We start from the raw sequence: 24402 nt of genomic DNA, 5'->3' as shown, positions 1-24402 counted from the left end.
ATGTGCAGTTGCAAACCGTAGTCTGGCTTATTTTATGGCAGTTTTAGAGCAGTGGCATCTTCCTTGCTGAGCGGCCTTTCAGGTTATGTCGACATAGGACTCGTTTTACTGTGGATATAGATACCTTGTACCTGTTTCCTCCAGCATCTTCACAAGGTCCTTTGCTGTTCTTCTGGGATTGATTTGCACTTTTCGCACCAAGGTACGTTAATCTCTAGGAGACAGAACGCGTCTCATTCCTGAGCGGTATGACGGCCATGGTGTTTATACTTGCATACTATTGTTTGTACAGATGAACGTGGTACCTTCAGGCGTTTGGAAATTGCTCTGAAGGATGAACCAGGCTTGTGGAGGTCTACAATTTTTTTCTGAGGTATTTGGCTTATTTCTTCTGATTTTCCGATGATGTTAAGCAACAATGGCACTGAGTTTGAAGATAGGCCTTGAAATACATCCACAGGTACACCTCCAATTGACTCAAATTATGTCAATTAGCCTATCAGAAGCTTCTAAAGCCATGACATCATTTTCTGGAATTTTCCAAGCTGTTTAAAGGCACAGTCAACTTAATGTATGTAAACTTCTGACCCACTGGAATTGTGATATAGTGAATTATAAGTGAAATAATCTGTCTGTAAATAATTGTTGGAAAAATTACTTGTGACATGCACAAAGTAGATGTCCTAACTGACTTGCCAAAACTATAGTTTGTTAACAATAAATTTGTGGAGTGGTTAAAAACCGAGATTTAATGACTCCAACCTAAGTGTAAACTTCCGACTTCAACTGTATCTAAGGGGCCAAATGATTTAATACACAGCGTATGACAACAAACAGTCACCAAATGCTTATCGGAGCTATCTCAACTCATTCTAGATGTGGACAACAGATATGCCTCTTCTCCGACTCCTGAACTCTACAAAGAGAGACTGCTACACCAATCGGAATTTGACATTCTTTCCACCAAACAAACGGAGCAGCTTCTGTTTAAGTCAAGGCAGACATTTTATGAACACAGAGAGAAAGCTGGCAAGTTATCTCACCAGCTTTGACAATGCGCTGCTAGCAGCACCATACCTGAAATCTGTGTTGCAGCTGATTTAACTTCTACCAATCCCAAAGAAATCAACAATAAATTGTAAGCAATTCTATTCTGCTCTTTACTCATCAGAGACTCTTCCTGACACATCTAGTGTGCATGCATTTCTAGGCAATCTGGACATCCCCTGTCTCAATTCAGGTGAACTCATATGCTCCAGGACACTTTACCCTTTACCCCATTGAAGGTCTGACCTTTATGAAAATATAATGTTTTTTGAAGGAATATAGAAAAGCAGAATCTCATGTCATCCTATTATAACAAATGTTTTGTTTTACTGGTGGTTTTTGAGTAAATCTATTTTGATAGAACCCTGAGTCTTTTATTTTGGGCGTTTGGGAATCATACAAAATCAACATAGACATTGACCTCAAAGAAGATGGGCATTTGTCTACATTAGGTAACTTTCACATCAACTTTTAGGTTAGGATTTAGGGTTAGCCATTGTTTTGATCATGTCAAAGTTTGACGAGATTAGGCTTGACCTAATCCTTGATATACAGTGCCTTCAGAAAGTATTCACACCCCTTGAATTGTTCCACATTTAGTTGTGTTACAAAGTGGGATTAAAATGAATTTAGTTGTCATTTTTTGTTAATGATCTACACAAAATACTCTGTCAGTGGAAGAAAAAAAAAGATTTTGATTAGATAAGTATTCAAACCCTGAGTCAATACATGTTAGAATCACCTTTGGTAGCGATTACAGCAGTGAGTCTTTCTGGTAAGTCTATAAGAGCTTTGCAAACCTGGATTGTACAATATGTGCCCATTATTCCTTAAAATATTCTTCAAGGTCTGTCAAGTTAGTTGTTGATCATTGCTAGACAGCTATTTTCAAGTCTTGCCAGAGATTTTCAAGCCGATTTAAGTCAAAACTGTAACTAGGCCACTCACATTAAATGGTGTCTTAATAAGCAACTCCATTGTATATTTGGCCTAGTGTTTTAAGTTATTGTCATCCTGAAAGGTGAATTTGTCTGCTAGTGTCTGTTGGAAAGCAGACTGGACCAAGTTTTCCACTAGGATATTGCCTGTGCTTAGCTCTATTCAGTTTATTTTTATCCTAAAAAAAACTCCCTCGTCCTTGCCGATGACAAGCATTCCCATAACATGATGCAGTCACCACCATGCTTGAAAATATGAAGTGGTACTCAGTGTTGTGTTGGTAACTACAATGTTGTTGATCCATACTCAGTTTTGTATTATCTCCTATTACAGCCATTAACTAGCGGGACAACTTCCGGTGAAACTGGAGGGTGCGCAATTCAAATAAATAATCATAAAAATGATGGCTATTAAACATTTAGGTACATACAAGTGTCTTATATCGGTTGAAAGCTTAAATTCTTGTTAATCTAACTGCACTGTCCGAATTACAGTAGCCATTACAGCGAAAGCATACCATGCGACAACACAGTACAAACCAGGCTAAATGGAACTCACTGAATAGATTCCATGTTGCAGAGTCTAGTCCAGGGACATGGAGAAGCAACAGCAGCCACAGAGTGATTCCACGATTCTGAATTTTCACTAGCCAGCTAGGAAAACTGACAAACTGATAAGCAATAGAAAAATAGAAGAAATTGGCATCCTGAGTGGCTCAAATTCTAAGGCATCCCGGGCTCATATCCCAACCTGCTGTGATTGGGAGTCCCATAGGGCGGCGCACAATAGTATAGAAAACAGTATATACATATGAGATGAGTAATGCCAGATATGTAACCATTAAGTGACTAAGATACCGTAGAATAGTATAGAATACAGTATATACATATGGGATGAGTAATGCCAGATATGTAAACATTATTAAAGTGACTAGTGTTCCATTCCTTAAAGTGGCCAATGATTTCTAGTCTATGGGTATACGCAGCAGCCTCTAATGTGCTAGTGATGTCTGTTTAAATGTCTGATGGCCTTGAGATAGAAGTTGTTTTTCAGTCTCTCGGTCCCAGCTTTGATGCACCTGTACTGACCTTGCCTTCTGGATGATAGCGGGGTGATCAGGCAGTGGCTTGGTGATCTTTTTGGCCTTCCTGTGACATCAGGTGGTGTAGGTGTCCTGGAGGGTGGGTAGTTTGCCCCCGGTAATGCGTTGGGCAGACTGCACCACCCACTGGAGAGCCTACAGCACCCGATGTAGTTGCCGAACCAGGCAGTGATACAGCCCGACAGGAAGCTTTCAATTGTGCATCTGTAAAATTTGGGTTTTAGGTGACAAGCCAAATTTCTTTAGCCTCCTGAGGTCGAAGAGGCTCTGTTGCGTCTTCTTCACCACACTGTCTGTGTGGGTGGTCCATTTCAGTTTGTCAGTGATGTGTACGCCAAGAAACTTGAAGTTTTCCACCTTCTCCACTGCGGTCCTGTCGATGTAGATGGGGGGGGGGGGGGTGCACCCTCTGCTGTTTCTTGAAGTCAACAATCATCTCCTTTGTTTTGAGGTTGTTTTCCAGGCACCACACTCCCAGAGCCCTCACCTCCTCCCTGTAGGCTGTCTCGTCATCGTTGGTAATCAAGCCTTCTACTGTTGTGTCATCTGCAAACTTGATGATTGAGTTGGAGGCATGCAGTCATGGGTGAACAGGGAGTACAAGCGGGGGGGCTGAGCATGAACCCTTGTGGGGCCCCAGTGATGAGGATCAGCGGAGTGGAGGTGATGTTTCCTACCTTCACCACCTTGGGGCGGCCCGTCAAGAAGTCCAGGACCCAGTTGCACAAATTGGGGTTCAGACCCAGGGCCTCAAGCTTAATGATGAGCTTGAAGGGTACTATGGTGTTGAATGCTGAGCTACAGTCGATAAACAGCATTCTTACATAGGTAATCCTCTTGTCCAGATGGGATAGGGCAGTGTGCAGAGTGATAGCGATAGCATCGTCTGTGGATCTATTGGGGCGGAAAGCAAATTTTAAGTGGGTTTAGGGTGGCAGGTAAGGTAGAGGTGATAGGATCCTTGACTAGTCTCTCAAAGCACTTCATGATGACAGAGGTGAGTGCCATGGGGCGATAGTCATTAAGTTCAGTTACCTTTGCCTTCTTGGGTACAGGAACAATGGTGGCCATCTTGAAGCATGTGGGGACAGCAGATTGGGATAGGGAGAGATTGAATATGTCCGTAAACACACCAGCCAGCTGGTCTGCACATGCTCTGAGGACACGGCCAGGGATGCAGTCTGGACCGGCAGCCTTGCGAGGGTTAACACATTTACACGTTTTACACACGTCGGCCACGGAGAAGGTGGGCCCACAGTCTTTCATGTTCTGTCAGCACAACAATTTAAAACCTTTTGCTACAGTTTGCCTGATGAATATGACTCATTGCATGACTTTGCCACCAGGACGCAGAATCCCAAATCAAACCTCAGCAACCCCCTAGCCCCTAGCGACTTTTGTAAAAGTATGAGAGGATTGAATAAGCGTTAGCAATAAGACGACAAGGAATTTGGGATTCTTGGAGGGAGCAAGTTCAAATAGGTAGTGATTTGTGGTAATGGCAGGCAGCAGCATCAAAGAGTTAACTAACTTAATTTAATACACCACAATATAATATTTTGCTTATTTCTGCACATGATTTTGCTTGCTCCTTGTTTATCCTCTGTTTTGTATCCAAGGATTGGGTTCAATCTGGTTGGATGATATGGACTGCAAAGGAACCGAGAAGTCTCTGTCCAGCTGTCCCTTCAACAGCTGGGCGTTGACCGACTGTTCCCACAAGGAGGACGCAGGGGTCGTTTGTGAGAGCGGGACGCTACTACACTGTGGGTGAATCTCAAAAGTATTTCCCCTGATTCATTGGCTCCTCTCTTCTCGTCTCCTTCTGAAAAGTCTCCACGCCTCCTTCGCAAAACATCAGAGAGAAGTGAGGAGAGCATTGGTGGATAAATTACAATGCTTTCCCTGATTCCCTCTGATGTTTTTAGGAGGTGAGTTGAGAGGATGCAAGGAATTGAGGAAAATACATTTGAGATTCACTCTGTGTGTCTGCAGCCCCTGTCTGACCAAGGGTTAGGGAAGAAACAGCCATAACAACGACACAAGGTTATTTTCCTGGTTAAATAAAGGGATGAATTAATGAATTAAAACGTGTTCTTAAACTTCACCGAAACTAAAATACACACTATCAGCCCTACATATTCCTACTAATCATGTACAGTCCTAATCACGTGTATTCCTCATACTGTACAGGCACAGATTTGACCAGTGACACAGCACATTTCCTGGACCACAGTCTGGGCCTGTCAGATGACCTGGGCGAGCTGTTTGACCGTGTGGATGACTGTGACTTCCTCATCACAATCCAGAGCCCCACAGGGAACAGAGATGGGGAGGGGAATTTGGAAGTGGAGGAGAGGAACATCTGCACCCACAAACTGATCCTCTCTCTCTACGCACACTTCAACATCACCAACGGGTCCAGTAACCTCACCCTAGAGATTAGCCAAGCCTGCAGCCCCTGTGTCACCAGCTTCATCAGGTACTAGTCTATGACCTTTAACATGTGCTATTTAGATACACTGTATGTTTATTGGTTAAATACATACACAAGAATCAAATGTGTCAGATGATTTTAGACCTCAAAAGTAGTCAGTCTGTCGAGATGAATCCACGTCTCCTTGCATCAATTGTGTAGCTCCAGGGTGATTGTGCCTTACTTAAAGCACAGTTTTTCTCTAGGTCCAACACCACTGGCTGACGTTCCTTTTTAGCTATGGTATCTCCTAATTTTTTTTGAATACAAGTTAATTTATTTAAATGTCCTTGCTCTGGTTCTCTAGGTACCTTTACACCCGCAAGATTGACGTGACCGTCTCCTCTGCCCAGTGCCTCCACAAGCTGGCCTCAAAGTTTGGGGTGAAACGGCTGATGCAGGACACTGGCAGGCTCTTCACCGTACTCCTCCCTGAGGACCCCTCCTTCTACACCCAGGTCTCCCTGTACCAGTACTCCGTCCAGACCGGGGACCTGCTGCTTCAGGAGAACTGCCTCCAGTACCTGGCCTGGAACTGCGAGGCTCTGATCAACTCCCCGGCCTGGAGCGACCTCTCCACAGACTTCCTGATGGCCCTCTTGGCACGGTCTGACCTAGTGGTACCGGACGAGGGGTTCCTCCTGCAAGGGCTGGAGAGTTGGATCATAGAGAAGGGTGACTCGACCGGCACCGAGAGCCAGGCGGCCATGTTAGGCCACATCCGCTTCCCGATGATCCCTGCCGAGGAGCTCTACGACCTGCAGTTCACCTCAGAGCTCTACAGGAGCCACGAGAAGCTCTATCGTGTCAGCATGCTCAGAGGCTTCCAGTTCAACGCCTTGTCGTTCGACACTCTGAGGAAGCACAAAAGCAGCGAGAGTGAAGAAGAGCATGATTACCATCCCAGGATCTCCACTGCTGAGCCATGGAGCGTCACCATCAACTCAACCAACAAAGAGCCACCACGCCAAGATATGCGTTATGATTACAACAGGCGCTACAATAACTACCAACCTTATTACTCCACGCCAGACTATGTCAACTCATTCACAACACCAAACCACAATAGTGTGATTTACCAGACCAAGGAAACCAACCCCATCAGTTGGTCAGCAAGAGTCTTTAAGAACCAACGAGAATGTTCCAGGTGTATTTCCTTCCCCACTGCCAGTCTCTCTCTGCAAAGCAGCCTCAGACAAAATCAGACCAAGAGTGTTCGCTTCAGCAACCGACTGCTCCTAACATGCGAGGGCAGGTATGTCTTTCACGTCCAGGACTTCAAGAACGACATGGCCCAGATCCCTACTAACAGCAGTCTGGCCCTGTCCTACCCCTGTCCTGAAGGCCAGTATGTATTTCGCTTCGTGGTGAAACCAGAATACATCTGATAGCACTGCCTGGCACAGATGCAACAATTCTCCTAACACACATCCACAAATCTAATAATGATGTCCCTGTTGCCAATCAATTGCTAATTTCTTTTAGACAAGAGTTTGAAATTATGGCAATGTTTTAGAAATATGTGATGGATTTTATCATAACCCTTTGTTGATTTGCTGAAAGCATATCAACATGTAGCACTGTTCTTACATAAGTATTAAGCAATAACTATAACATCTATGCTTGCACTGGAATAAAGGCATTTGAACATGCAGGGATGTGGATTATGTTTTTTCCCCCAAATGAGGGCTGGTGCTTCCCATAGAAATAGCTAGAGGACTCTTGTGCCCAAAAGCCTGTTTTGCCATGGCCAGCCCCATTGTAGACTGTCACCATTTTGAAGTTGTCTACTGGGTGGGTGGGACTTCATATGGGTTAAGGAAGGATCACATAATTCCAATCGGGTCATCAGGAGGGATCAGCCAATGAATTATAGTTCTGAGCAAAAGTTTCCATAACTGCAGGCGGTAGTAAATCGCCAATCTTGCCTTTATACCTGTTCAAAACACACTGCATGTGACAGTATGCACCCTTTCAGTTTGTTTGTCAACTCATAGAAATAGTAGAAGAAGAAAATTGACTACTTCAAAATGGAGATGGCCTCAATGGCGCTGCCCATTCGCTCACAGACGCCATAATATGACAGATTCAAAGATCTGATGTCTATCTAGGTCTACTGTGCTTCTCTGTATAGAACTTACCCTCCTCTAAAAGCCCACATGAACCATGTCTATCTAGGTCTACTGTGCTTCTCTGTATAGAACTTACCCTCCTCTAAAAGCCCACATGAACCATGTCTATCTAGGTCTACTGTGCTTCTCTGTATAGAACTTACCCTCCTCTAAAAGCCCACATGAACCATGTCTATCTAGGTCTACTGTGCTTCTCTGTATAGTACTTACCCTCCTCTAAAAGCCCACATGAACCATGTCTATCTAGGTCTACTGTGCTTCTCTGTATAGAACTTACCCTCCTCTAAAAGCCCACATGGACCATGTCTATCTAGGTCTACTGTGTTTCTCTGTATAGAACTTACCCTCCTCTAAAAGCCCACATGAACCATGTCTATCTAGGTCTACTGTGTTTCTCTGTATAGTATTTACCCTCCTCTAAAAGCCCACATGAACCATGTCTATCTAGATCTACTGTGCTTCTCTGTATAGAACTTACCCTCCTCTAAAAGCCCACATGAACCATGTATATTATTCCTCCACTAGATGGGGTCATTCCTTAAATCATATTCAGTTGTAAATACTCCTTATGGAGGCTGAATTGGGTTAAACGGTATGAGTTCCTCTTTGGCCAAACTACTCTCTGACCTCTCTGAGACTTTAATCACATTTTCGGGCAAGTGACCATATAATCTTTGAGCAACCAAGAAATACTGCTGACTTGAACGATGGGAAAGGGCCTTTCAGACCTGAAAGTACATCTCTGGACAGGGTATGACATAGTGATGAATCAGTTTTAAAAGAGTTTTATATGGCTTATGAAGAGAACAGAGTTGTTCTAATCAGGTCACATAGTTTTAAACTCCTGGGAAAACTCCTGGCCCTATAGGGAGGATGAAAACCCTGTCAAACTGCAGCAACCTTCAAATCAAAGTTTATTTGGTCGTGTACATCAATTTGCAGCGAAATGCTTGTGTTTTCTAGCTCCAAAAGTGCGGCAATATCTAGAAATTAAAAAACAATACACAAATAATCAAAAAAATTAAACAATTAATAATTATCAGAACAAGCACTATAGACAGTCTGGACAGTATATGCATAGAAAGGGTGTGTTCAGCAGTAGTTATAGTAAAACATTGTTCATATGAATTAGATTTTAAAATGGGCGTTTCCGTTACACAGACAACTGTGATTAGACAATAGAACTAACAGGACTGAGCTTGCTTTAGGCAGGGTTGCATCATGTAGGCCCATGGATGGAAACAGCAAGTGCCCCAAATCCTTAAATTCCATCCCTGTGTAGGCCCATATACATTTGTAATTAAAAAGTGACAGGTCCATTAACACAGTCTAGCCTATGTCAACACTATTTGAATTTTGGATTAAAGAAGTTTGAATATAAACCAAAGTTGATCACATTCACATTTTCTCTTAAGACAAATACATTGTCTTAGGCCATAAATACATGGTGTTACCACTTTGTTTCCCCTGGCCAGAAGCTTCCACACCTGCATTCCTTGCTGTTTGGGGTTTTAGGCTGGGTTTCTCCTGATGGTAACCGGGTAACATTTTGGAACCTAGTTGTAGCAGGGACCTTAACTCCTTAATCTTATGAAAATTGGCCTGTGTGGGCCAAATAAAAATGTTTCTAACAGAAGAACTATAAAAAGGATATGCAAGACATGGTAGCAATTGGATGGGAACACCAAAGGTGAGGACAAAACAGTTCACCTGACACAACACTGAATCCACATATTACACTGTTGATTTTATGTGCATTTTACATTTACTGTACTATTTACAGCATTTGTCAATTACAAAATCAAAAAATACTCTGTAAACATTACGTAACATAAATAAGAATATTCATTCACATTTTGGATTAGGTGCAAGATAAGAAAAAACGATTACAAGGGTTTGAGTGAGAGGTCCAACTAGTGTCTCCAAGTGGCAACACAACTGTAAAACGTTCCTAAATCATTTCAATGCTCTATTATGAATCAAGGAAAGAGCCTTAAACTATAAGGTGCTTTTTTGAGCACTCCTAGCTTTGCCATTGAGGAACTGAATCAAGCACACTTGTTTCCAATCCAAAAACATTCCATTATATATCGCAATCTGGGTTAGGTGGGTGGGCATCACTTGAAAGGTATTCTATTGCCAATAAGGTGGTGTTAGCCCAGCTAGCACATAACGTTCTGAGAACCATTTGTTTCTTAGAGCTTGGTGTGAGTGAGGTCGTCCTATGGTTATTTTGCATAAAATCTTCCCACAATGCAGGCCCATCATTAGGGGTGGGCCTTAGGTGTTCTCGTCCACCGTACCTTACATCATCGCCTGTCCAAATAAACGCCCTGACCATACTACAATGACAAATGACCCCTTTACTGGTCAGGACATGACAGATCGGTAGAAGTAGTAGGATAAGTTGTAAACTTTCCCAAACTTGAAACTCACGAGCGGCCTGTGGTCTTTAACTCTTACACCCATTAAAAAAATGTGTGCACGCGCTTGAGTTGCGTGAAAAACGCACCATAATGTGCATTCCCAGCTAGCACATAACGTTCTGAGAACCATATGTTTCTTAGATGGGAATTTCAGTACTTCAGCATAACATTTCCTACAGGTTTGCTCATGGTTCTATTAAAAGTAATGTTCTCAAATTGTTCAGGGAACATTAAGAAACAACGTTCTTCTGTGGGACTTGCAGTACTTCAACATAGCTTTTTCTATAGGTTTCCTCAAAGTTCTATTTAAAATAATGTTCAAAGAACATTCAGAGAACGTAAAGAAACAACGTTCTTCTATGGAATTTCAGTACTTCAGCATAACATTTTCTGCAGGTTTCCTCATGGCTCTATATAAAGTAATGTTCTCAGCACATTAAGAAAACTTTCTATAAAAACTACAAGAAAACATTGGTAACGCTCAAAGAACGTTCTAAGAATGTTATTTAAAAACATATACATTCTGTTCTCAGCGTCAGAAAAACTCTATCTACCCTGTGTGTGTGTCCAGGTGTGTTGCCCATACCCACTAATTGTCCACACCTTAACTTAATGAGTGCTTTTTTCCTTTGAAAGGGGTCCGTTTGAATAGACTGAAATGAACAGCATTGTATGAGTTAAAAATACATGGCATGCTAGCTCCACCCTGGTGGTGCAGTGGGCTAATTCCATGGATAGAGAACAGAGCATGTGAGCGGAGCAGGAGCGGAGTTAGAGCGTTCTCAAATCTGACTGAAGCGCGGAGCAAGTTGCCCAAAGGCTGGAGCATCGGCCTTCTCGCCGCCTCCAATTTTGCTCCATTATCGCGCCATTACCGCTCCAGTAACGCTCACTTCACGAGCTCAGGGCATGCCCGGCATGCATTTGTAGTCTGTAGTGTGCTGCTATAGCCCCTTGCTTTAGCTACTGTCATGGAGTTCGCTGAATATTTTCCTAAAGAAACTGATAAAACACAAAGGTGTGAAATCAAGGTGACTTACAAAGATGAGGAGGACCAAGAGCAAGCGAGGGAGTGCCGTGATGTAGTGTCCACAACTAAATAATCATTGTGAAATCTGAAAAGACATCCTGAAAGCATGATGGTGTACTATGTGCACATTCTAACAGAAAGGTATGCGGTGGGTAGCTAGCTAAGTGTGTCATTATAGCAAAGTATTTATAAACAAAAAATAAGTTTGTTCTATTATCTTTACAATAGGCTATTGTTGATTTTGGCCCAATAGGCCTGGCATGTTATCTCTTTCAAAGAGCTTTCCATTTTGATAGGGTTATTTTACCATGAAATCTTTAGGCCTACCTATAAAATAAAAGTTAAAAAAATCTGCATCCCTGCCCAGCCTGGCAGGAGTGGCCCAGAAGGTGTTTAGCATCCCCAGTGGCTCTGCAAGGTCTGAGAAGGTATTCTCCACTGCTGGCCTGCTCTACAGGCACCATCACATGAGCCTGAAGCCACAGACTCTGGCCAAACTTGTGTTTCTAAAAGTGAATTCAAAGGCACTGTAGATTTTGTATTTAAGTCTAGTAATTCCTGTCTGGCTCATGACCTGTTGTCACAACTTCCACTGAAGTCAGTCCCTCTCCTTGTTCGGGCAGCGTTCGGCGGCGACGTCACCGGCCTTCTAGCCATCGCCGATCCACTTTTCATTTTCCATTTGTTTTGTCTTTGTCTTACACACCTGGTTTCAATCCCCCAATTACTTGTTCATTATTTAACCCTCTGTTCCCCCATGGTTGTTTGTGAGTAATTGTTTGTCTTGTATTCGGTCTGTTATTGTGGGCTTGGTATATTGTATTATATTTTGTAATTACTTGAGTAAATCCGTTGATTACTCTTATCTGCTGTCCTGCGCCTGACTCTCTACACCAGCTACACACAGGCTGATTACACCTGTTTAGAGTGTTTATGTGCTGTTTAATACTACATGTGGCCTATTTGAAATGATGAGCGCTTCCCTTTCATGTTGTTTACTAAAATACTTTTCATTCAAATCATATGGTTTGGTTTCGATACTTCCAAACCAAATGGTAGGTCCAGGTAGTCACTAAAAATAGATGGGTGTTTGTGATTTTAATGAATGGAGTGAATTTGGAACTGCAGTTTTTTTTCCTATGAGGAGTGGTTTTTAGCACTTAATTCCACTCACATGCTCTGATAGAGAACAGAAGATGCCACATTGAAAAATAAATGTGTTTGTATGATTAATGCCTAAGCAAATTAATTTCCATGTGTCCTTTCTGTGCTTGGTTCAACATTTAACCCAAAATAAGCTAGCAGTGACTTTAAAAATCGTATGGAAACATTTTCTCAGAATGTTCATTAATTACCTTCAAATAACCTAAAATCTAATTCCCAGAACAGGTGAAATGTTCACTACTGTTCTCAGACGTAAAAAAAAAAAACATTTAAAAAGTTAACGGTCAGGAAACGTATGGTTTCGTTTCCAGAACCAATGGGAAACCAAACAACTTGCATTCCCACAACTTCCAAGGAACCAAATGTGCTAGCTGGGAGGCTTTCAAAGGGCACTTCAGACAAACAGATTGCAATTTTGGGTCACATAGAATGGAGTTTTGAGTACATTCAAGTGCGTGTTCCATGGCAAATCTTCTGTTCAGGACAACCCAGGGCATAATCCATGTCACCCTCGTAACTGTGGATTAAACATAGAGCTCATGAACGTTGACACTGTAAATGACATGACTTTTCAAATATGGAAATGTTAAGTGCACATTCGGATTCAAGGTGTGTGGTTTGCTTGTATGACATCAAAGCGGTTTTTCTTATGATCCTCAAGGTCTCATCTTTCAGAACACATCGACTCCTCTCGATTTAAAGCATTTCCCCGACTCACCTCCCCTGTCTGATATCTTAACTTTCTCTACTCCACAGAATCTAAAGGTAGAAATGTCATGCTTTAGATCATTAAAATGTACTGCGACTGGATAATCTCTGTCGTTTCTCCTGATTGAACTTTTATGTTCACTAATTCTCTGTTTGAGAGAACGAGAGGTTTTACCGACATAGCAGAGCCCACATGGACATTTAATCATGTAAATAACATGGTTGGTGGAACACGTAATAATGTCATTTATTTGGACCCGTTTTCCTGTGTGTGGGTGGCAGAAATATTCACACATCATCATATTGTTGCACTGTGTGCATCCTCTGCATTTATAGCTACCATTTGGAAGAGGGCGTAAAAGAGCCTGGCTGATTTTCTTTTGTGGCTGACAGTTGGCATGAACCAATTTATTGCGTAAATTGCGACCTATCCTATACACAATAAGTGGTGGATTTTTAAATTGAGCCGGAAAAGCCGGGTCTGATGATAAAATATGCCAGTGTTTCTTGACCACATCTCCAACTTTTCGCGAGTTCAAAGTATATGTGGTTGTGAACATTACGGAATGTTCTTTAGCTTTAGCGGGTCTTTTTTTGTAGCAGTTCATCTCGTGTTTTTCCCAATGCCAAATTAAGAGCTTCATCCACACATTGTGGCGAATAGACTCTTCTTAGAAACCTAGTGTGCATCTCCGCTGCTTTTTGTAGATAGTCCTCTGTGGAGTGACTACAGGGTGCAGTCTGGAAAACTGGCTTCTAGGAAGTCCTCTTTTTAATGGCTCAGGATGGAAGCTGTCCCCCTGTAATAGAGTATTTCTGTCCGTTTCTTTTCTATACAGAGTTGTGAACAGGGTTCCATTTCATTTCTCAATCCACATATCGAGGTAACGAACACATCGAGTGTCACATTCAATAGTGAATTTGAGATTGGGGTCAATGTCATTGAGTCGTGCCATAAAATCTGACAGCTCTTTTTCCGTTCCTCAAAAAGACCCACATAGAGGTTAGCATAGCTTGGAGCGAATGTAGAGCCCATCGATGTTCCATTCGTTTGGAGGTAGTATTCATCATCAAACCTCACTCATACAATAACAAATGTGCAAAAGTAGCCCAATTAGCGGGGGATGGGGCATCTTCTTGTTGTGCATGGTGCTCAGGAGCATGCTAGTTTTCTGTTCTACCTGATAACGAATTGCACCCACCTGGTGTCCCTGGTCAAAATCAGTCCCTGATTAAATGGGAACAATAAAAAAATGCAGTGGCACTGGCTTCACGTCGAGGTCCAGAGTTGAGTTTGAGGGGCCTAGGGCAAGTGAACTGAGCAGTTGGGCAAGTTGAGCCTGCTTTAAAGTTGCCCCAGGTGTTTAAAAAAGTATTTCAAATAGGCATATCCTAAAACGGATATTTCTGTTTCATCGCCATTGTTTAGGCGAAAGACAAACAATTTATGGAATTTATGTCAACCGGGCAAGTTGAGCCTGTTCTGTCGTTGTCCCTTTAAGCAGGGCATTTTCCCCAATGGAGTTGCTATGGTTCTGGATTAATAGAACGCTCAGCCTACCACTGGCTTGGTTCTGACTGGGGAGGAGATCACAGCCTGCAATAAAACGGGCTGATTACATCGAAGGGAAAACAGATTTCTAGGTGTTAGTCTGTCTGGGAACATCTTTGAATGTTCTAGTGTGGTTTACAATACAACTGTTCTTTAGCTCCTGGAGTAAACATTTTATCTTACGCGATAGATAGTTGATAGATATTTTCCAAAATGACTTGGTCTATAAGCAGTTGTTTCATCACTCTGGTCGTTTTGTTCCTTTGGCGGATCGAAGACAGTGCAGAAGCTTGCAGATGCGCTCCTGTCCATCTTCAACAGGCTTTTTGCAGCGCAGACGTCGGTAAGGAAACTGCCAATATTTCTGACTTCTCAGGTTCTCAACTCCGGTCCTCGAGTTACTCCAACGGTACACATTTTTATTGTAGCCCTGGACAAGAACACCTGATTCAACTAATCATCAGGCCCTCAATGAGTTGAATCAGGTATTTTTGTCCGGGGATACAACAAGTGTGCTGTTGGGTGTACTCGAAGGCTGGAGTTGGCAACCACTGGGCTACTACACTGTATCAATGCGCAACATGACCACAGAGTTCTTAATGTTTGTTATAATAATAACCATGACATGATCATTATATTTACATAATTAAGTAGGCAACAGTAAGATGGGCTACAGCCAGGGCTCTCCAACCCTCTTCCTGGAGAGCTGCCATCCTGTAGGTTTTTGATCCAACCCTAATCTGCTCACCTGATTCTAATAATTAGCTGGTTGATAAACTGAATCAGGTTTGTTACAACTGGTTTTGGATTGAGAACCTGCAGGAGGGTACCTCTCCAGGAACAGGGTTTGAGAGCCCTGGATGAGACCCCGCTACACCAAGTGTTATATTTGCTTCTAGGCCTACACATTATGCCTACAGGTGAATTGCTACATTTTATATACTACAATTAAGTAAATGATCTTTCTACATTTAACCCAAGGCACTCAGTTGTAGTGTAGACTATTTATTTAAATAAATAGTGGTAGGCTACAGATCCCGTATCTTAATTTGAGCCAGTTTCACGCATCAGGAACATAATCCTGCAGCAACGTGAATTGTTATGCGATTTATAGTGAATGGATTTTTTTTTTTGTTAGGGTTGATATAATTTTCATTGGGGCAAATCAAGTCTGGCATCTTAAGTGGAAATTAATAACTTTAGTTGGCTTTCTAAACCTTGAATACTAAGTTTGCAGTTCCTGCAACAGGATGATTAAATTAAGATTTGGCAACTATCACTTTTCTTGGACAGTTAATTTATTTCACGTGCTCCTTATTAAAATGAATGATCTCTACCTGAATTGTACTTGCATGAAGGAAACGCATATGCTCTGCAGGACTGTGGGCTGTGGCGCCATCTTGAGGTCTGAAACATCTGCCAAATGGTTTTGGAGTGTGATGTCCTGTAGCTGGTAAAGCTGTTAGTAAAAACCCATTCTACTGTAGTTTCATTAGATCAGGATGTCTGCAAAACAAACTGTAATTCCAGTGATAAAAGCAACAAGTACTACTGTGGTGTACTGGTTCTAATGATGATAGACAGCAGTGGAATAGAGGGAACTTAACAACATTACAGGAGTAGTTAATCTGATTGGCAAGGATGAATCGTTTGAATATCTTCTGAATCAGACTGAAGTGAAGAGGTTGTTGCTGTCAGCACCTTCTACCCAGACAGGTGGGCGGAGGAGGAGCATGTGTCATAAGGTACGTGTGCCTGTGAAGGTGCCTCAGCAGGCCAGGCATATTCCTCTCTGATTACAGCTGATGGAACGCTCATGTGCCTCAGTCTTCCTACCAGCCCCTGGTTGGTGCCTGAACATCTGCAGACCAGGCGGGGCAGCATGGTTAACCAAGGTGTTGAATTAATGGCAGGTGACCAGAGTTAGGAATCTAGGACCTGGAGGGAAACGGACTCGTTTGTTTAGCCCAAACTATGTGAACTTATCCACAAACGTTTTTATGACTGTAAAATCTTGTCTGTGAAGGTTTCTACTTTTCTTAGATCTCATTACACCCTTAAACAATCAGTGTCTGACTGACCATTAAAAGGAAAATGGGTGATGTCAGTAAACCAAGTTTCTTTCTTCCAGTGATCAGGGCAAAGGTGGTTGGAGTGACAGCTGTGTCTGGTAACACCAACTATGACGTCCAACAGATCAAGGTATGATCAGCCTTTATATTAAGTGGTTGTTCCTACCTACATTGAAGCCCACTGAACCCCAGTCTGACAGCTTCACTCCTTTCCCCTGGGCTCCAACCCTTCAATGTTTGCAGATCTGGGCTGGCATAAGCAGTGTAGTTGTGGAGCTTCCATCGTATGAAAAGGAGCTTCTGTAGAAATGGCTCATGCCCCTTGCTGGAAAGCACATTATTCAGTCGACGTTCCTACCAGTCCTAGACTATGGTGACATCTATATGAATGCAGCTGCCATTTCATTAAAGCTTTTAAATGCAGTTTATCATAATGCACTGCACTTTATTACTGGTGATGGGGGTTTGGTAATCATCACTGCATTCTCTACCAGGAAGTTGGCTGGCTCTGTCACATTGGTTGATATATTGCCAGATTTTCATTTATAAAGCCCTTATACTAAAACTCTCACTGGTTAACATTACTACTGACCTTTTAGACTGTCACGTCCTGACCAGCAGAGGGAGTAGTTGTGTAGTGTTTTGGTCAGGACGTGGCAGAAGAAGTGTGTTCTATGATGTCTGTTTCTATGTTGGTCTGTGTGGCTCCCGATCAGGGACAGCTGGTTATTGTTGTTCCTGATTGGGAGTCATATATTAGGAGTGTTTGTCATCTGGGTTTGTGGGTTGTTTTCGTTAGCACTGCTATTATTGTAAGTATAGCCTGTTAACCTGTCTTTAGTCGTTCTTGTTTATTGTTTTCCGTGTTTGCTTTATTCATTATCATTAAAAGATTAGTATTCACATCCCGCCTGCGTTTTGGTCTATTCAACACGGCTACACCTGTGACATAGACACTTTAGTAAGTCTGTCTCAGAAAAGGATGGTTGACTCTGGATATTCCATTGGGCTCTACTGAGTTGGATGAATCTGCCTGAAATGTTTTAGCATTATTTGTGGAACGATCTTCAAAATGTGATGTTGAGTCAGAATTGTTTGACTTCTGCTTACATTTTGTAACTTGATGTTTGTAATTCGGGGACCTGTAAAAAAAAAAAATACCTTTGTCTCTGTATGACACCCTGATAAAATAAAGGTTAGATTAATACATATTTTTTGATCTGCAAACATGAAAGGATGGGGTATAGGGAGGGAATTAGGAAAGACTGACAGTGCCTGAGAGCTGCAGTCTGTTAGGTTCCAAACTGTAAATGTTTGACAGATCTTCCTTTCTCTCCTTGTGATTGGCTAGATGTTCAAAGGTCCTGACCGGGTTATCCACGCCATCTTCACTTCATCCTCTTCAGCCTCGTGCGGCGTGACTCTGGAACTCACCAAGGAGTATCTCTTCACAGGTGTGGATCTCACTATATTACCCAAGTTCATTGCTATCACTGGTTAAACTGCTCAACCTAAGCTTGTAGCATCATGGCCTATTCTAAACTATTGACTTCATCTTGTACAAGAAATCAATTGCTTTAGAGAAATTACAAAATCTTTAACCTTTTTTTAATTGAATCTTTATTTAACTAGGCAAGTCAGTTAAACATTCTTGTTTGCATTGATGGCCAAACGCTGACGACGCTGGGCCAATTGTGTGCCGCCCTATGGGACTCCCAACCACGGCCGGCTGTGATACAGCCTGGATCTTCAAGTTACGCTTTATAATACCAAATGTTATGAATTTAAATGTTTACAACTAATGCATCACTTATTTATTACAATAAATTCTAGTGTTCCAGGCTGCAGCGGTATGTCTTCCTGCTCCAGGGTAAAGTTTCCCTAAGGGACAGATTTAGGATCTGTTTTCCCCTCCCCCAATCTTAACCATTTGTGGGGGAAAAAGGGGAAACGGTTCTAAGATCAGCATCTGGGTTGATCAGCATCTGGGGTTGACTTTTACCACACAGGTTGTTGACTCACTGTCTTCTCTCTGTCTTCAGGCAGGCTGAATACTGATGGCAGGATGCACATAGTCATGTGTGACTTTATTCAGTACTGGGAGGACTTGAATGGCACACAAAGGAAGAGCTTGACTCAACGCTACCAAAGCGGCTGCAATTGCACGGTGTGTGTGACAGGATTTATAATAAAATTACATTAAACCACTTGTTTAGTTTTCACATTGGCTAAACACATGAGCTGGGGTATTGGGGTAATGATCAATCAGTGATCTGGCTCTTTCTCTCTCCCTGCTCTGATCTACAGATCATCCGCTGCTCTTCCCTCCCCTGTCCCGTCAGCGCCCCAGATGAGTGTCTTTGGACGGACTGGTTGTTGGCCGATGGCCAAAGCGGACCCCAGGCCAAGTACTCTGCCTGTCTCAAGAGGAGTGATGGGTCCTGTGCCTGGTACGGGGGGATGGCTCCATCCAAGAAGTAGTTCGTGGATATTGAAGACTCCTAAACTCTTTAGGCCTTCCTCTCACTGCTCCCTGACTAAAGATGCCTGCAATTTAAAAGCTGGTCACTTCTTGTGCAATAAAAATGTACTCCTCAAATGTAGCGCTCCAAGTGTTCATTTCTTGTGCTTGTCTGTTTAAACTGGAACCAAAGGTGTTATTGAAACCCAAAAGGGTGATCTCAGTGTTGGACGACACGGTTGTGTTTCTAACTAGAACATTATTCCTGAAAAATACCATCCTAAAACCTGGGGCATGTTCAGCTGGGCACAATATATTAGAATGAATGTTATATACATGAAGGCATTAGCAAATGCAGGTGTGGTTCCCTTCCACACATTGAATGCATTTTAATTAAATTTCTTAGAACCCTCACGCTTGCTAACCAAAAGATTGTCGTAGTTTTCACAACATTTAAGTCATTTTTTTCTCACTACCCACTGGGCAATGTTTTCCATGTAATTAAACACTGTTGCATCAAAGTGAAACTGATTTTGGATTTGGGAAGTCACCTGTTACCTGACTCATTGTTTATTGACAACTCAACCAAATGTCAATGAAATCTAGACGTTGAACTGATATGTGCTGAGTGGGTAGACTATATGGAGAACCGTTCAGAATATTTTGGAAAGCTATGGAACGTATTTAACTAGGTGAGCAAGTTAAGAACAAATTCTTAATTACAATGATGGCCTAACCCGGACAATGCTTGGACAATTGTGCGCCACCCAATCACGGCCGGTTGTGATTCAGCCTGGAATCAAACCATGGTCTGTAGTGATGCCTTTAGCACAGATGCATTGCCATTAGACCGCTGCGCCACTCGGGAGCCCTAATAGATGCATATTTGTCTCCTTTTCAGCACCAGTTGGTAATATGCAAATACTCAATTGTATATTTAAGGTTTGGAAAGTATTTAATAGTAAACTGGTTTAGACTTGGTGAATTAAAAATACTGTTGTGGATTGACTGGCGGTGTCTAAAAGTAATGGACTATCGTTTCTCTTTTCTTATTTGAGCTGTTCTTGCAATAATATGGATTTGGTCTTTTACCAAATAGAGCTTTCTTCTGTATACCACCCCTACCTTGTCACAACACACCTGATTGGCTCAAACGCATTAAGATGGAAATGAATTCAACATTGTTTTAAGGCACACCTGTTAATTGAAATGCATTCCAGGTGACTACCTCAAGAAGCTGGTTGAGAGAATGTCAAGAGTGTGCAACGCTGTCATCAAGGCAAAGGGTGGCTACATTGAAGAATCTCAAATATAAAATATATTTGTTTAATGCTTTTTTTGGTTACTACATGATTCCATAGGTGCTATTTCATAGTTTTGATGTCTTCACTATTATTCTACAATGTAGAAAATAGTAAAAAGAAAGAAAAATCCTGGAATTACTAGGTGTGTCCAATCTTTTGACTGGTACTGTACATCTGTCCAAATGAAAGATAGCCAGCTTTATGTTAAGTCAAAATTGTCCAAACCGAAACGGTGACCGTTTCGGTTTGGACAATTTTGACTTAACATATAGCTGGCTATCTTTCACTGTAAAAAACTGTGTCCAAAGTGTTCCACAGGGATGCTGGCCCATGTTGACTCCAATGCTTCCCACAGTTGTGTCAAGTTGGCTGATGTCTTTTGGGTGGTGGACCATTCTTGATGCACACGGGAAACTGTTGAGCATTAAAAACCCAGGAGTGTGCAGTTCTTGACACAAACCGGTGCGCCTGGCACCTACTACCATACCCGGTGTAGAGTATTGAGATGCATAGGCAGCAGGGGGGATTCCAACCCTCCAAGAGCCCAAACATTGAAATGTATTTGGCCAAAACATAGAAATCTATAACGTGCCATACAGTACTGGAATGTACTGTACTGTGTTCTACTTTAGTGTACTGTACTTTTGCGTACTGCAACTCTGATGCACATGGGAATATCTTTGGTTTGTCTCTGACATTCAGAAGCTGAGCTATGACCTGAAGTTGAAGAATCAAAGAAATTGGACTTTCCTTGGGAAGTATGCCACATTAACATTCTAGTCGGAAGTAGCAAAATCTGAAATATTCAACTTGCTAATTCGTTGAACGTGGCACGTGATTAAATACAACCAGTTAGCAAGTGAAATATTTCAGAGTTTCCTAGTTCTGACTAGCATGTGAACACGGCATCAATCTTATACAATGTGTTGCTATGCTGCTATCAATTGATCTGTTCACTTTCTGTCTAAAAAAATACAGTATGTATGATTCAAATAAATGATCATAATTAAACATATTTGGGGAAATCGGGTCAGGAATTTATTTTCCCTTATCCATCATTATTATTATTATTATTAAATAGCCTATCTAAAATATGTTAGGAGTCTTGTTAAACTATGTAGATTTGCTGGAAATGAGCTTCAAAACAACATTTTCCAAGGTCCCTCAAATTCAACAAAATCATTCTGGTGTTGCTTTTAATATAGGCTATCTCAATATGTGAAAAGGCAGACCCTGGGGAATAAACCCATGCTCTATAGTACTGTACCCTACAGTACTGTACTCTACTGTACTGTACTGTACTGTACCCTACTCTACTGTACTGTACTGTATCCTACACTACTGTACTGTACCCTACTGTACCCTACTCTACTGTACTGTACCCTACTGTACTGTACCCTATTGTACTGTACTGTACCCTACTGTACCCTACTCTACTGTACTGTACTGTATCCTACACTACTGTACTGTACCCTACTGTACCCTACTCTACTGTACTGTACCCTACTGTACTGTACCCTACTGTACTGTACCCTACTCTACTGTACTGTACCCTACTGTACTGTACTCTACTGTACTGTACCCTACTCTACTGTACTGTACCCTACTGTATTGTACCCTACTGTACTGTACCCTACACTACTGTACCCTACCCTACTGTACTGTACCCTACTGTACTGTACACTACTGTACTGTACTCTACTGTACTGTACCCTACTCTACTGTACTGTACCCTACTGTACTGTACTCAACTCTGCTGTACTGAACCCTATTCAACTGTACTGTACCCTACTGTAAGGTACTCTACTCTGCTGTACTGTACTCTACTCTGCTGTACTGTACCCTACACTACTGTACTGTACTGTACCCTACTCTACTGTACCCTACTCTACTGCACTGAACCTTATTCTACTGTACTCTACCCTACTGTACTGTACTCTACTGTACCCTACTGTACTGTACTCTCCATTAATGTACTCTACTGTACCCTACTGCACCCTACTGTACTGTATCCTACTGTACTATACTCTACATTAATGTACTCTACTGTACTGTACTGTACCCTACTGTACTGTACTGTACCATACCCTACTATACTGTACTGTGCTTGAGTTTCTTACAATTGAAGAAAGGGCCCATGGACTCTTGATCTAGTGGTCTTGGTCTTGAGACCACATCAATTCAGTCTTTAACTTGTCATGTCTCAACTTATTGGGTCTGGGTCTCGGGACAAATGTCCTGGTATAAATCTTGGTCTTAGCTCCTGGATATTATCTTAGTTTTTGGTTTACAAACAATAGGCAACCCAATTTGAAGAAGACACTGTCCTTGGATTTCCTATGGTCTTCAATGTAGAAGAACCCTGACCTTCTAATGACACTTGTGTAGCTTGTGAGCGTCATAGAGCAAAATATTAGATGTGCGTGTCAGCTTTTCATAAATGTCATTTAATAGTACCTTAACCCATTCAGACTCTACAGACGTTTTTGTAAATGACTCTGCACTTGGCCCCTTCGAGATCTGCCCTTCTCTCAAACCTCCCTCTACCTCAGCCCCCGTTAATTACAAACTAATGGCTGGTACCAACGGATGCAGTAGACATGGACTAATCCAACGTTACAAGCTAGAAGTGTGTAGCTCAAACACACTTTTTAAAAGGGATTAGAAGTCCATAAACTGGGACTCATTGGGTTAAACTGCTTCACATAATGCTCCCAGTATCACGGCCCACTCTAAACCATTCTCTTCACCTTGTACAAGTGTTATAGAAACAATACATTCTCTGTACATGGAGTTACACTTTATAACAATTTACACAGGTTTATAATGCTTATAAAGTCTACACCTTCTTTCAAAGTGTTCATGTGTTGCCTTAAAGCAGGGGTGTTAAACTCATACCACGGAGGTCTGAGTTTCTGCAGGTTTTTCCTTTCAATTAAGACCTAGACAACCAGGTGAGGAGCGTTCCTTACTAATTAGCAGTGGTGGAAAAAGTACCCAATTGTCAAAGCTGAATGGAACATGACTCCATTATCTGTACTTTTACTCTAGTGACAGCCACCAGTAAAATACTACTTGAGGAAAAGTCGATTTGGTTTTAAATGTACTTATGTATCAAAAGTAAATATAATTAAGTATCACGTATAAACCATTTCAAATTCCTTTATATTAAGCAAACCAGACGGCAGCTGTTTTATTATTCCAACAATCAGACATTTACAAAGCATGTACACTACATGACCAATTATGTGGACACCTGCTCATCTAACATCTGCTGCTGCGGGGACTACCATTCATCCACAAGAGTATTAGGGAGGCTTGATCTGTTGTTGGGTGACTAGGCCTGGCTTGCAATTGCTCTTTCAATTCATCCCAAAAGTGTTTGTGGTCAGGACGCTGAGCAAGCCGGTCAAGTTCTTCCACACTGATCTAGACAAACCGTTTCTGTACTGACCTCACTTTGTGCACTGGGGCATTGTCATGCTGAAACAGGAAAGGGCCTTCCCCAAAAACTATTGCCACATATGGAAGCACAGAATTGTCGAATGTCACTCCACCATGTTTTCCCCACAGCACATTGACTCACTCTCCTCTGTCTGTAGGTAAGCTGGAGACTGGAAGGATGTACGTAACACTGTGTGGCTATAATCTACCCTGGGAGGACTTGAGTGCTGCACAAAAGAACAGCTTGACTCACCGCTACCAAAGTGGCTGTGATTGCAAGGTGTGTGTGATGGGAATTATAGTCATATTACTGTACACCAATATTTACAAAGAACATTATCTAAAAGGGATTATATTACTCTGGTCACATTGGCAAAACACATGCGCTGGAGTATTGGGTTAATGATCAGTGATGTTGGTCTTTCTCTCTCTGCTCCACAGATCATCCACTGCACTTCCCTCCCCTGTCCGATCAGCACCACAGATGTGTGCCTGTGGACTGACAACGGCCAAAACCTTGCCTGTATCAAGAGACATGGTTCCTG

General features: G+C 42.1%; 2 protein-coding genes across 2 annotated transcripts; both read left to right on the top strand.

The window, feature by feature from the left end:
- The first annotated feature begins 5226 nt into the window (after positions 1 to 5226).
- On the top strand, positions 5227 to 6967 carry LOC115205577 (galectin-3-binding protein A-like). Its single transcript, XM_029771752.1, has 2 exons — positions 5227 to 5570; positions 5872 to 6967. Exons 1-2 carry the CDS (start codon positions 5242 to 5244, stop codon positions 6950 to 6952), a joined length of 1410 nt encoding a protein of 469 aa, XP_029627612.1. The 5' UTR covers positions 5227 to 5241; the 3' UTR covers positions 6953 to 6967.
- A 7362-nt stretch (positions 6968 to 14329) lies between these two features.
- On the top strand, positions 14330 to 19249 carry LOC115207295 (metalloproteinase inhibitor 2). Its single transcript, XM_029774283.1, has 5 exons — positions 14330 to 14919; positions 16708 to 16778; positions 18000 to 18102; positions 18691 to 18815; positions 18956 to 19249. The coding sequence occupies exons 1-5, from the start codon at positions 14790 to 14792 to the stop codon at positions 19127 to 19129; spliced, it is 603 nt and encodes a 200-aa protein (XP_029630143.1). The 5' UTR covers positions 14330 to 14789; the 3' UTR covers positions 19130 to 19249.
- The last annotated feature ends 5153 nt before the right edge of the window (positions 19250 to 24402 follow it).

Source organism: Salmo trutta, chromosome 1 (assembly GCF_901001165.1).
Source record: "Salmo trutta chromosome 1, fSalTru1.1, whole genome shotgun sequence".
NCBI lineage: Eukaryota > Metazoa > Chordata > Actinopteri > Salmoniformes > Salmonidae > Salmo > Salmo trutta.
Note: the sequence above shows the minus strand (reverse complement) of the source record. Positions and strands in the feature narration are given on the sequence as shown.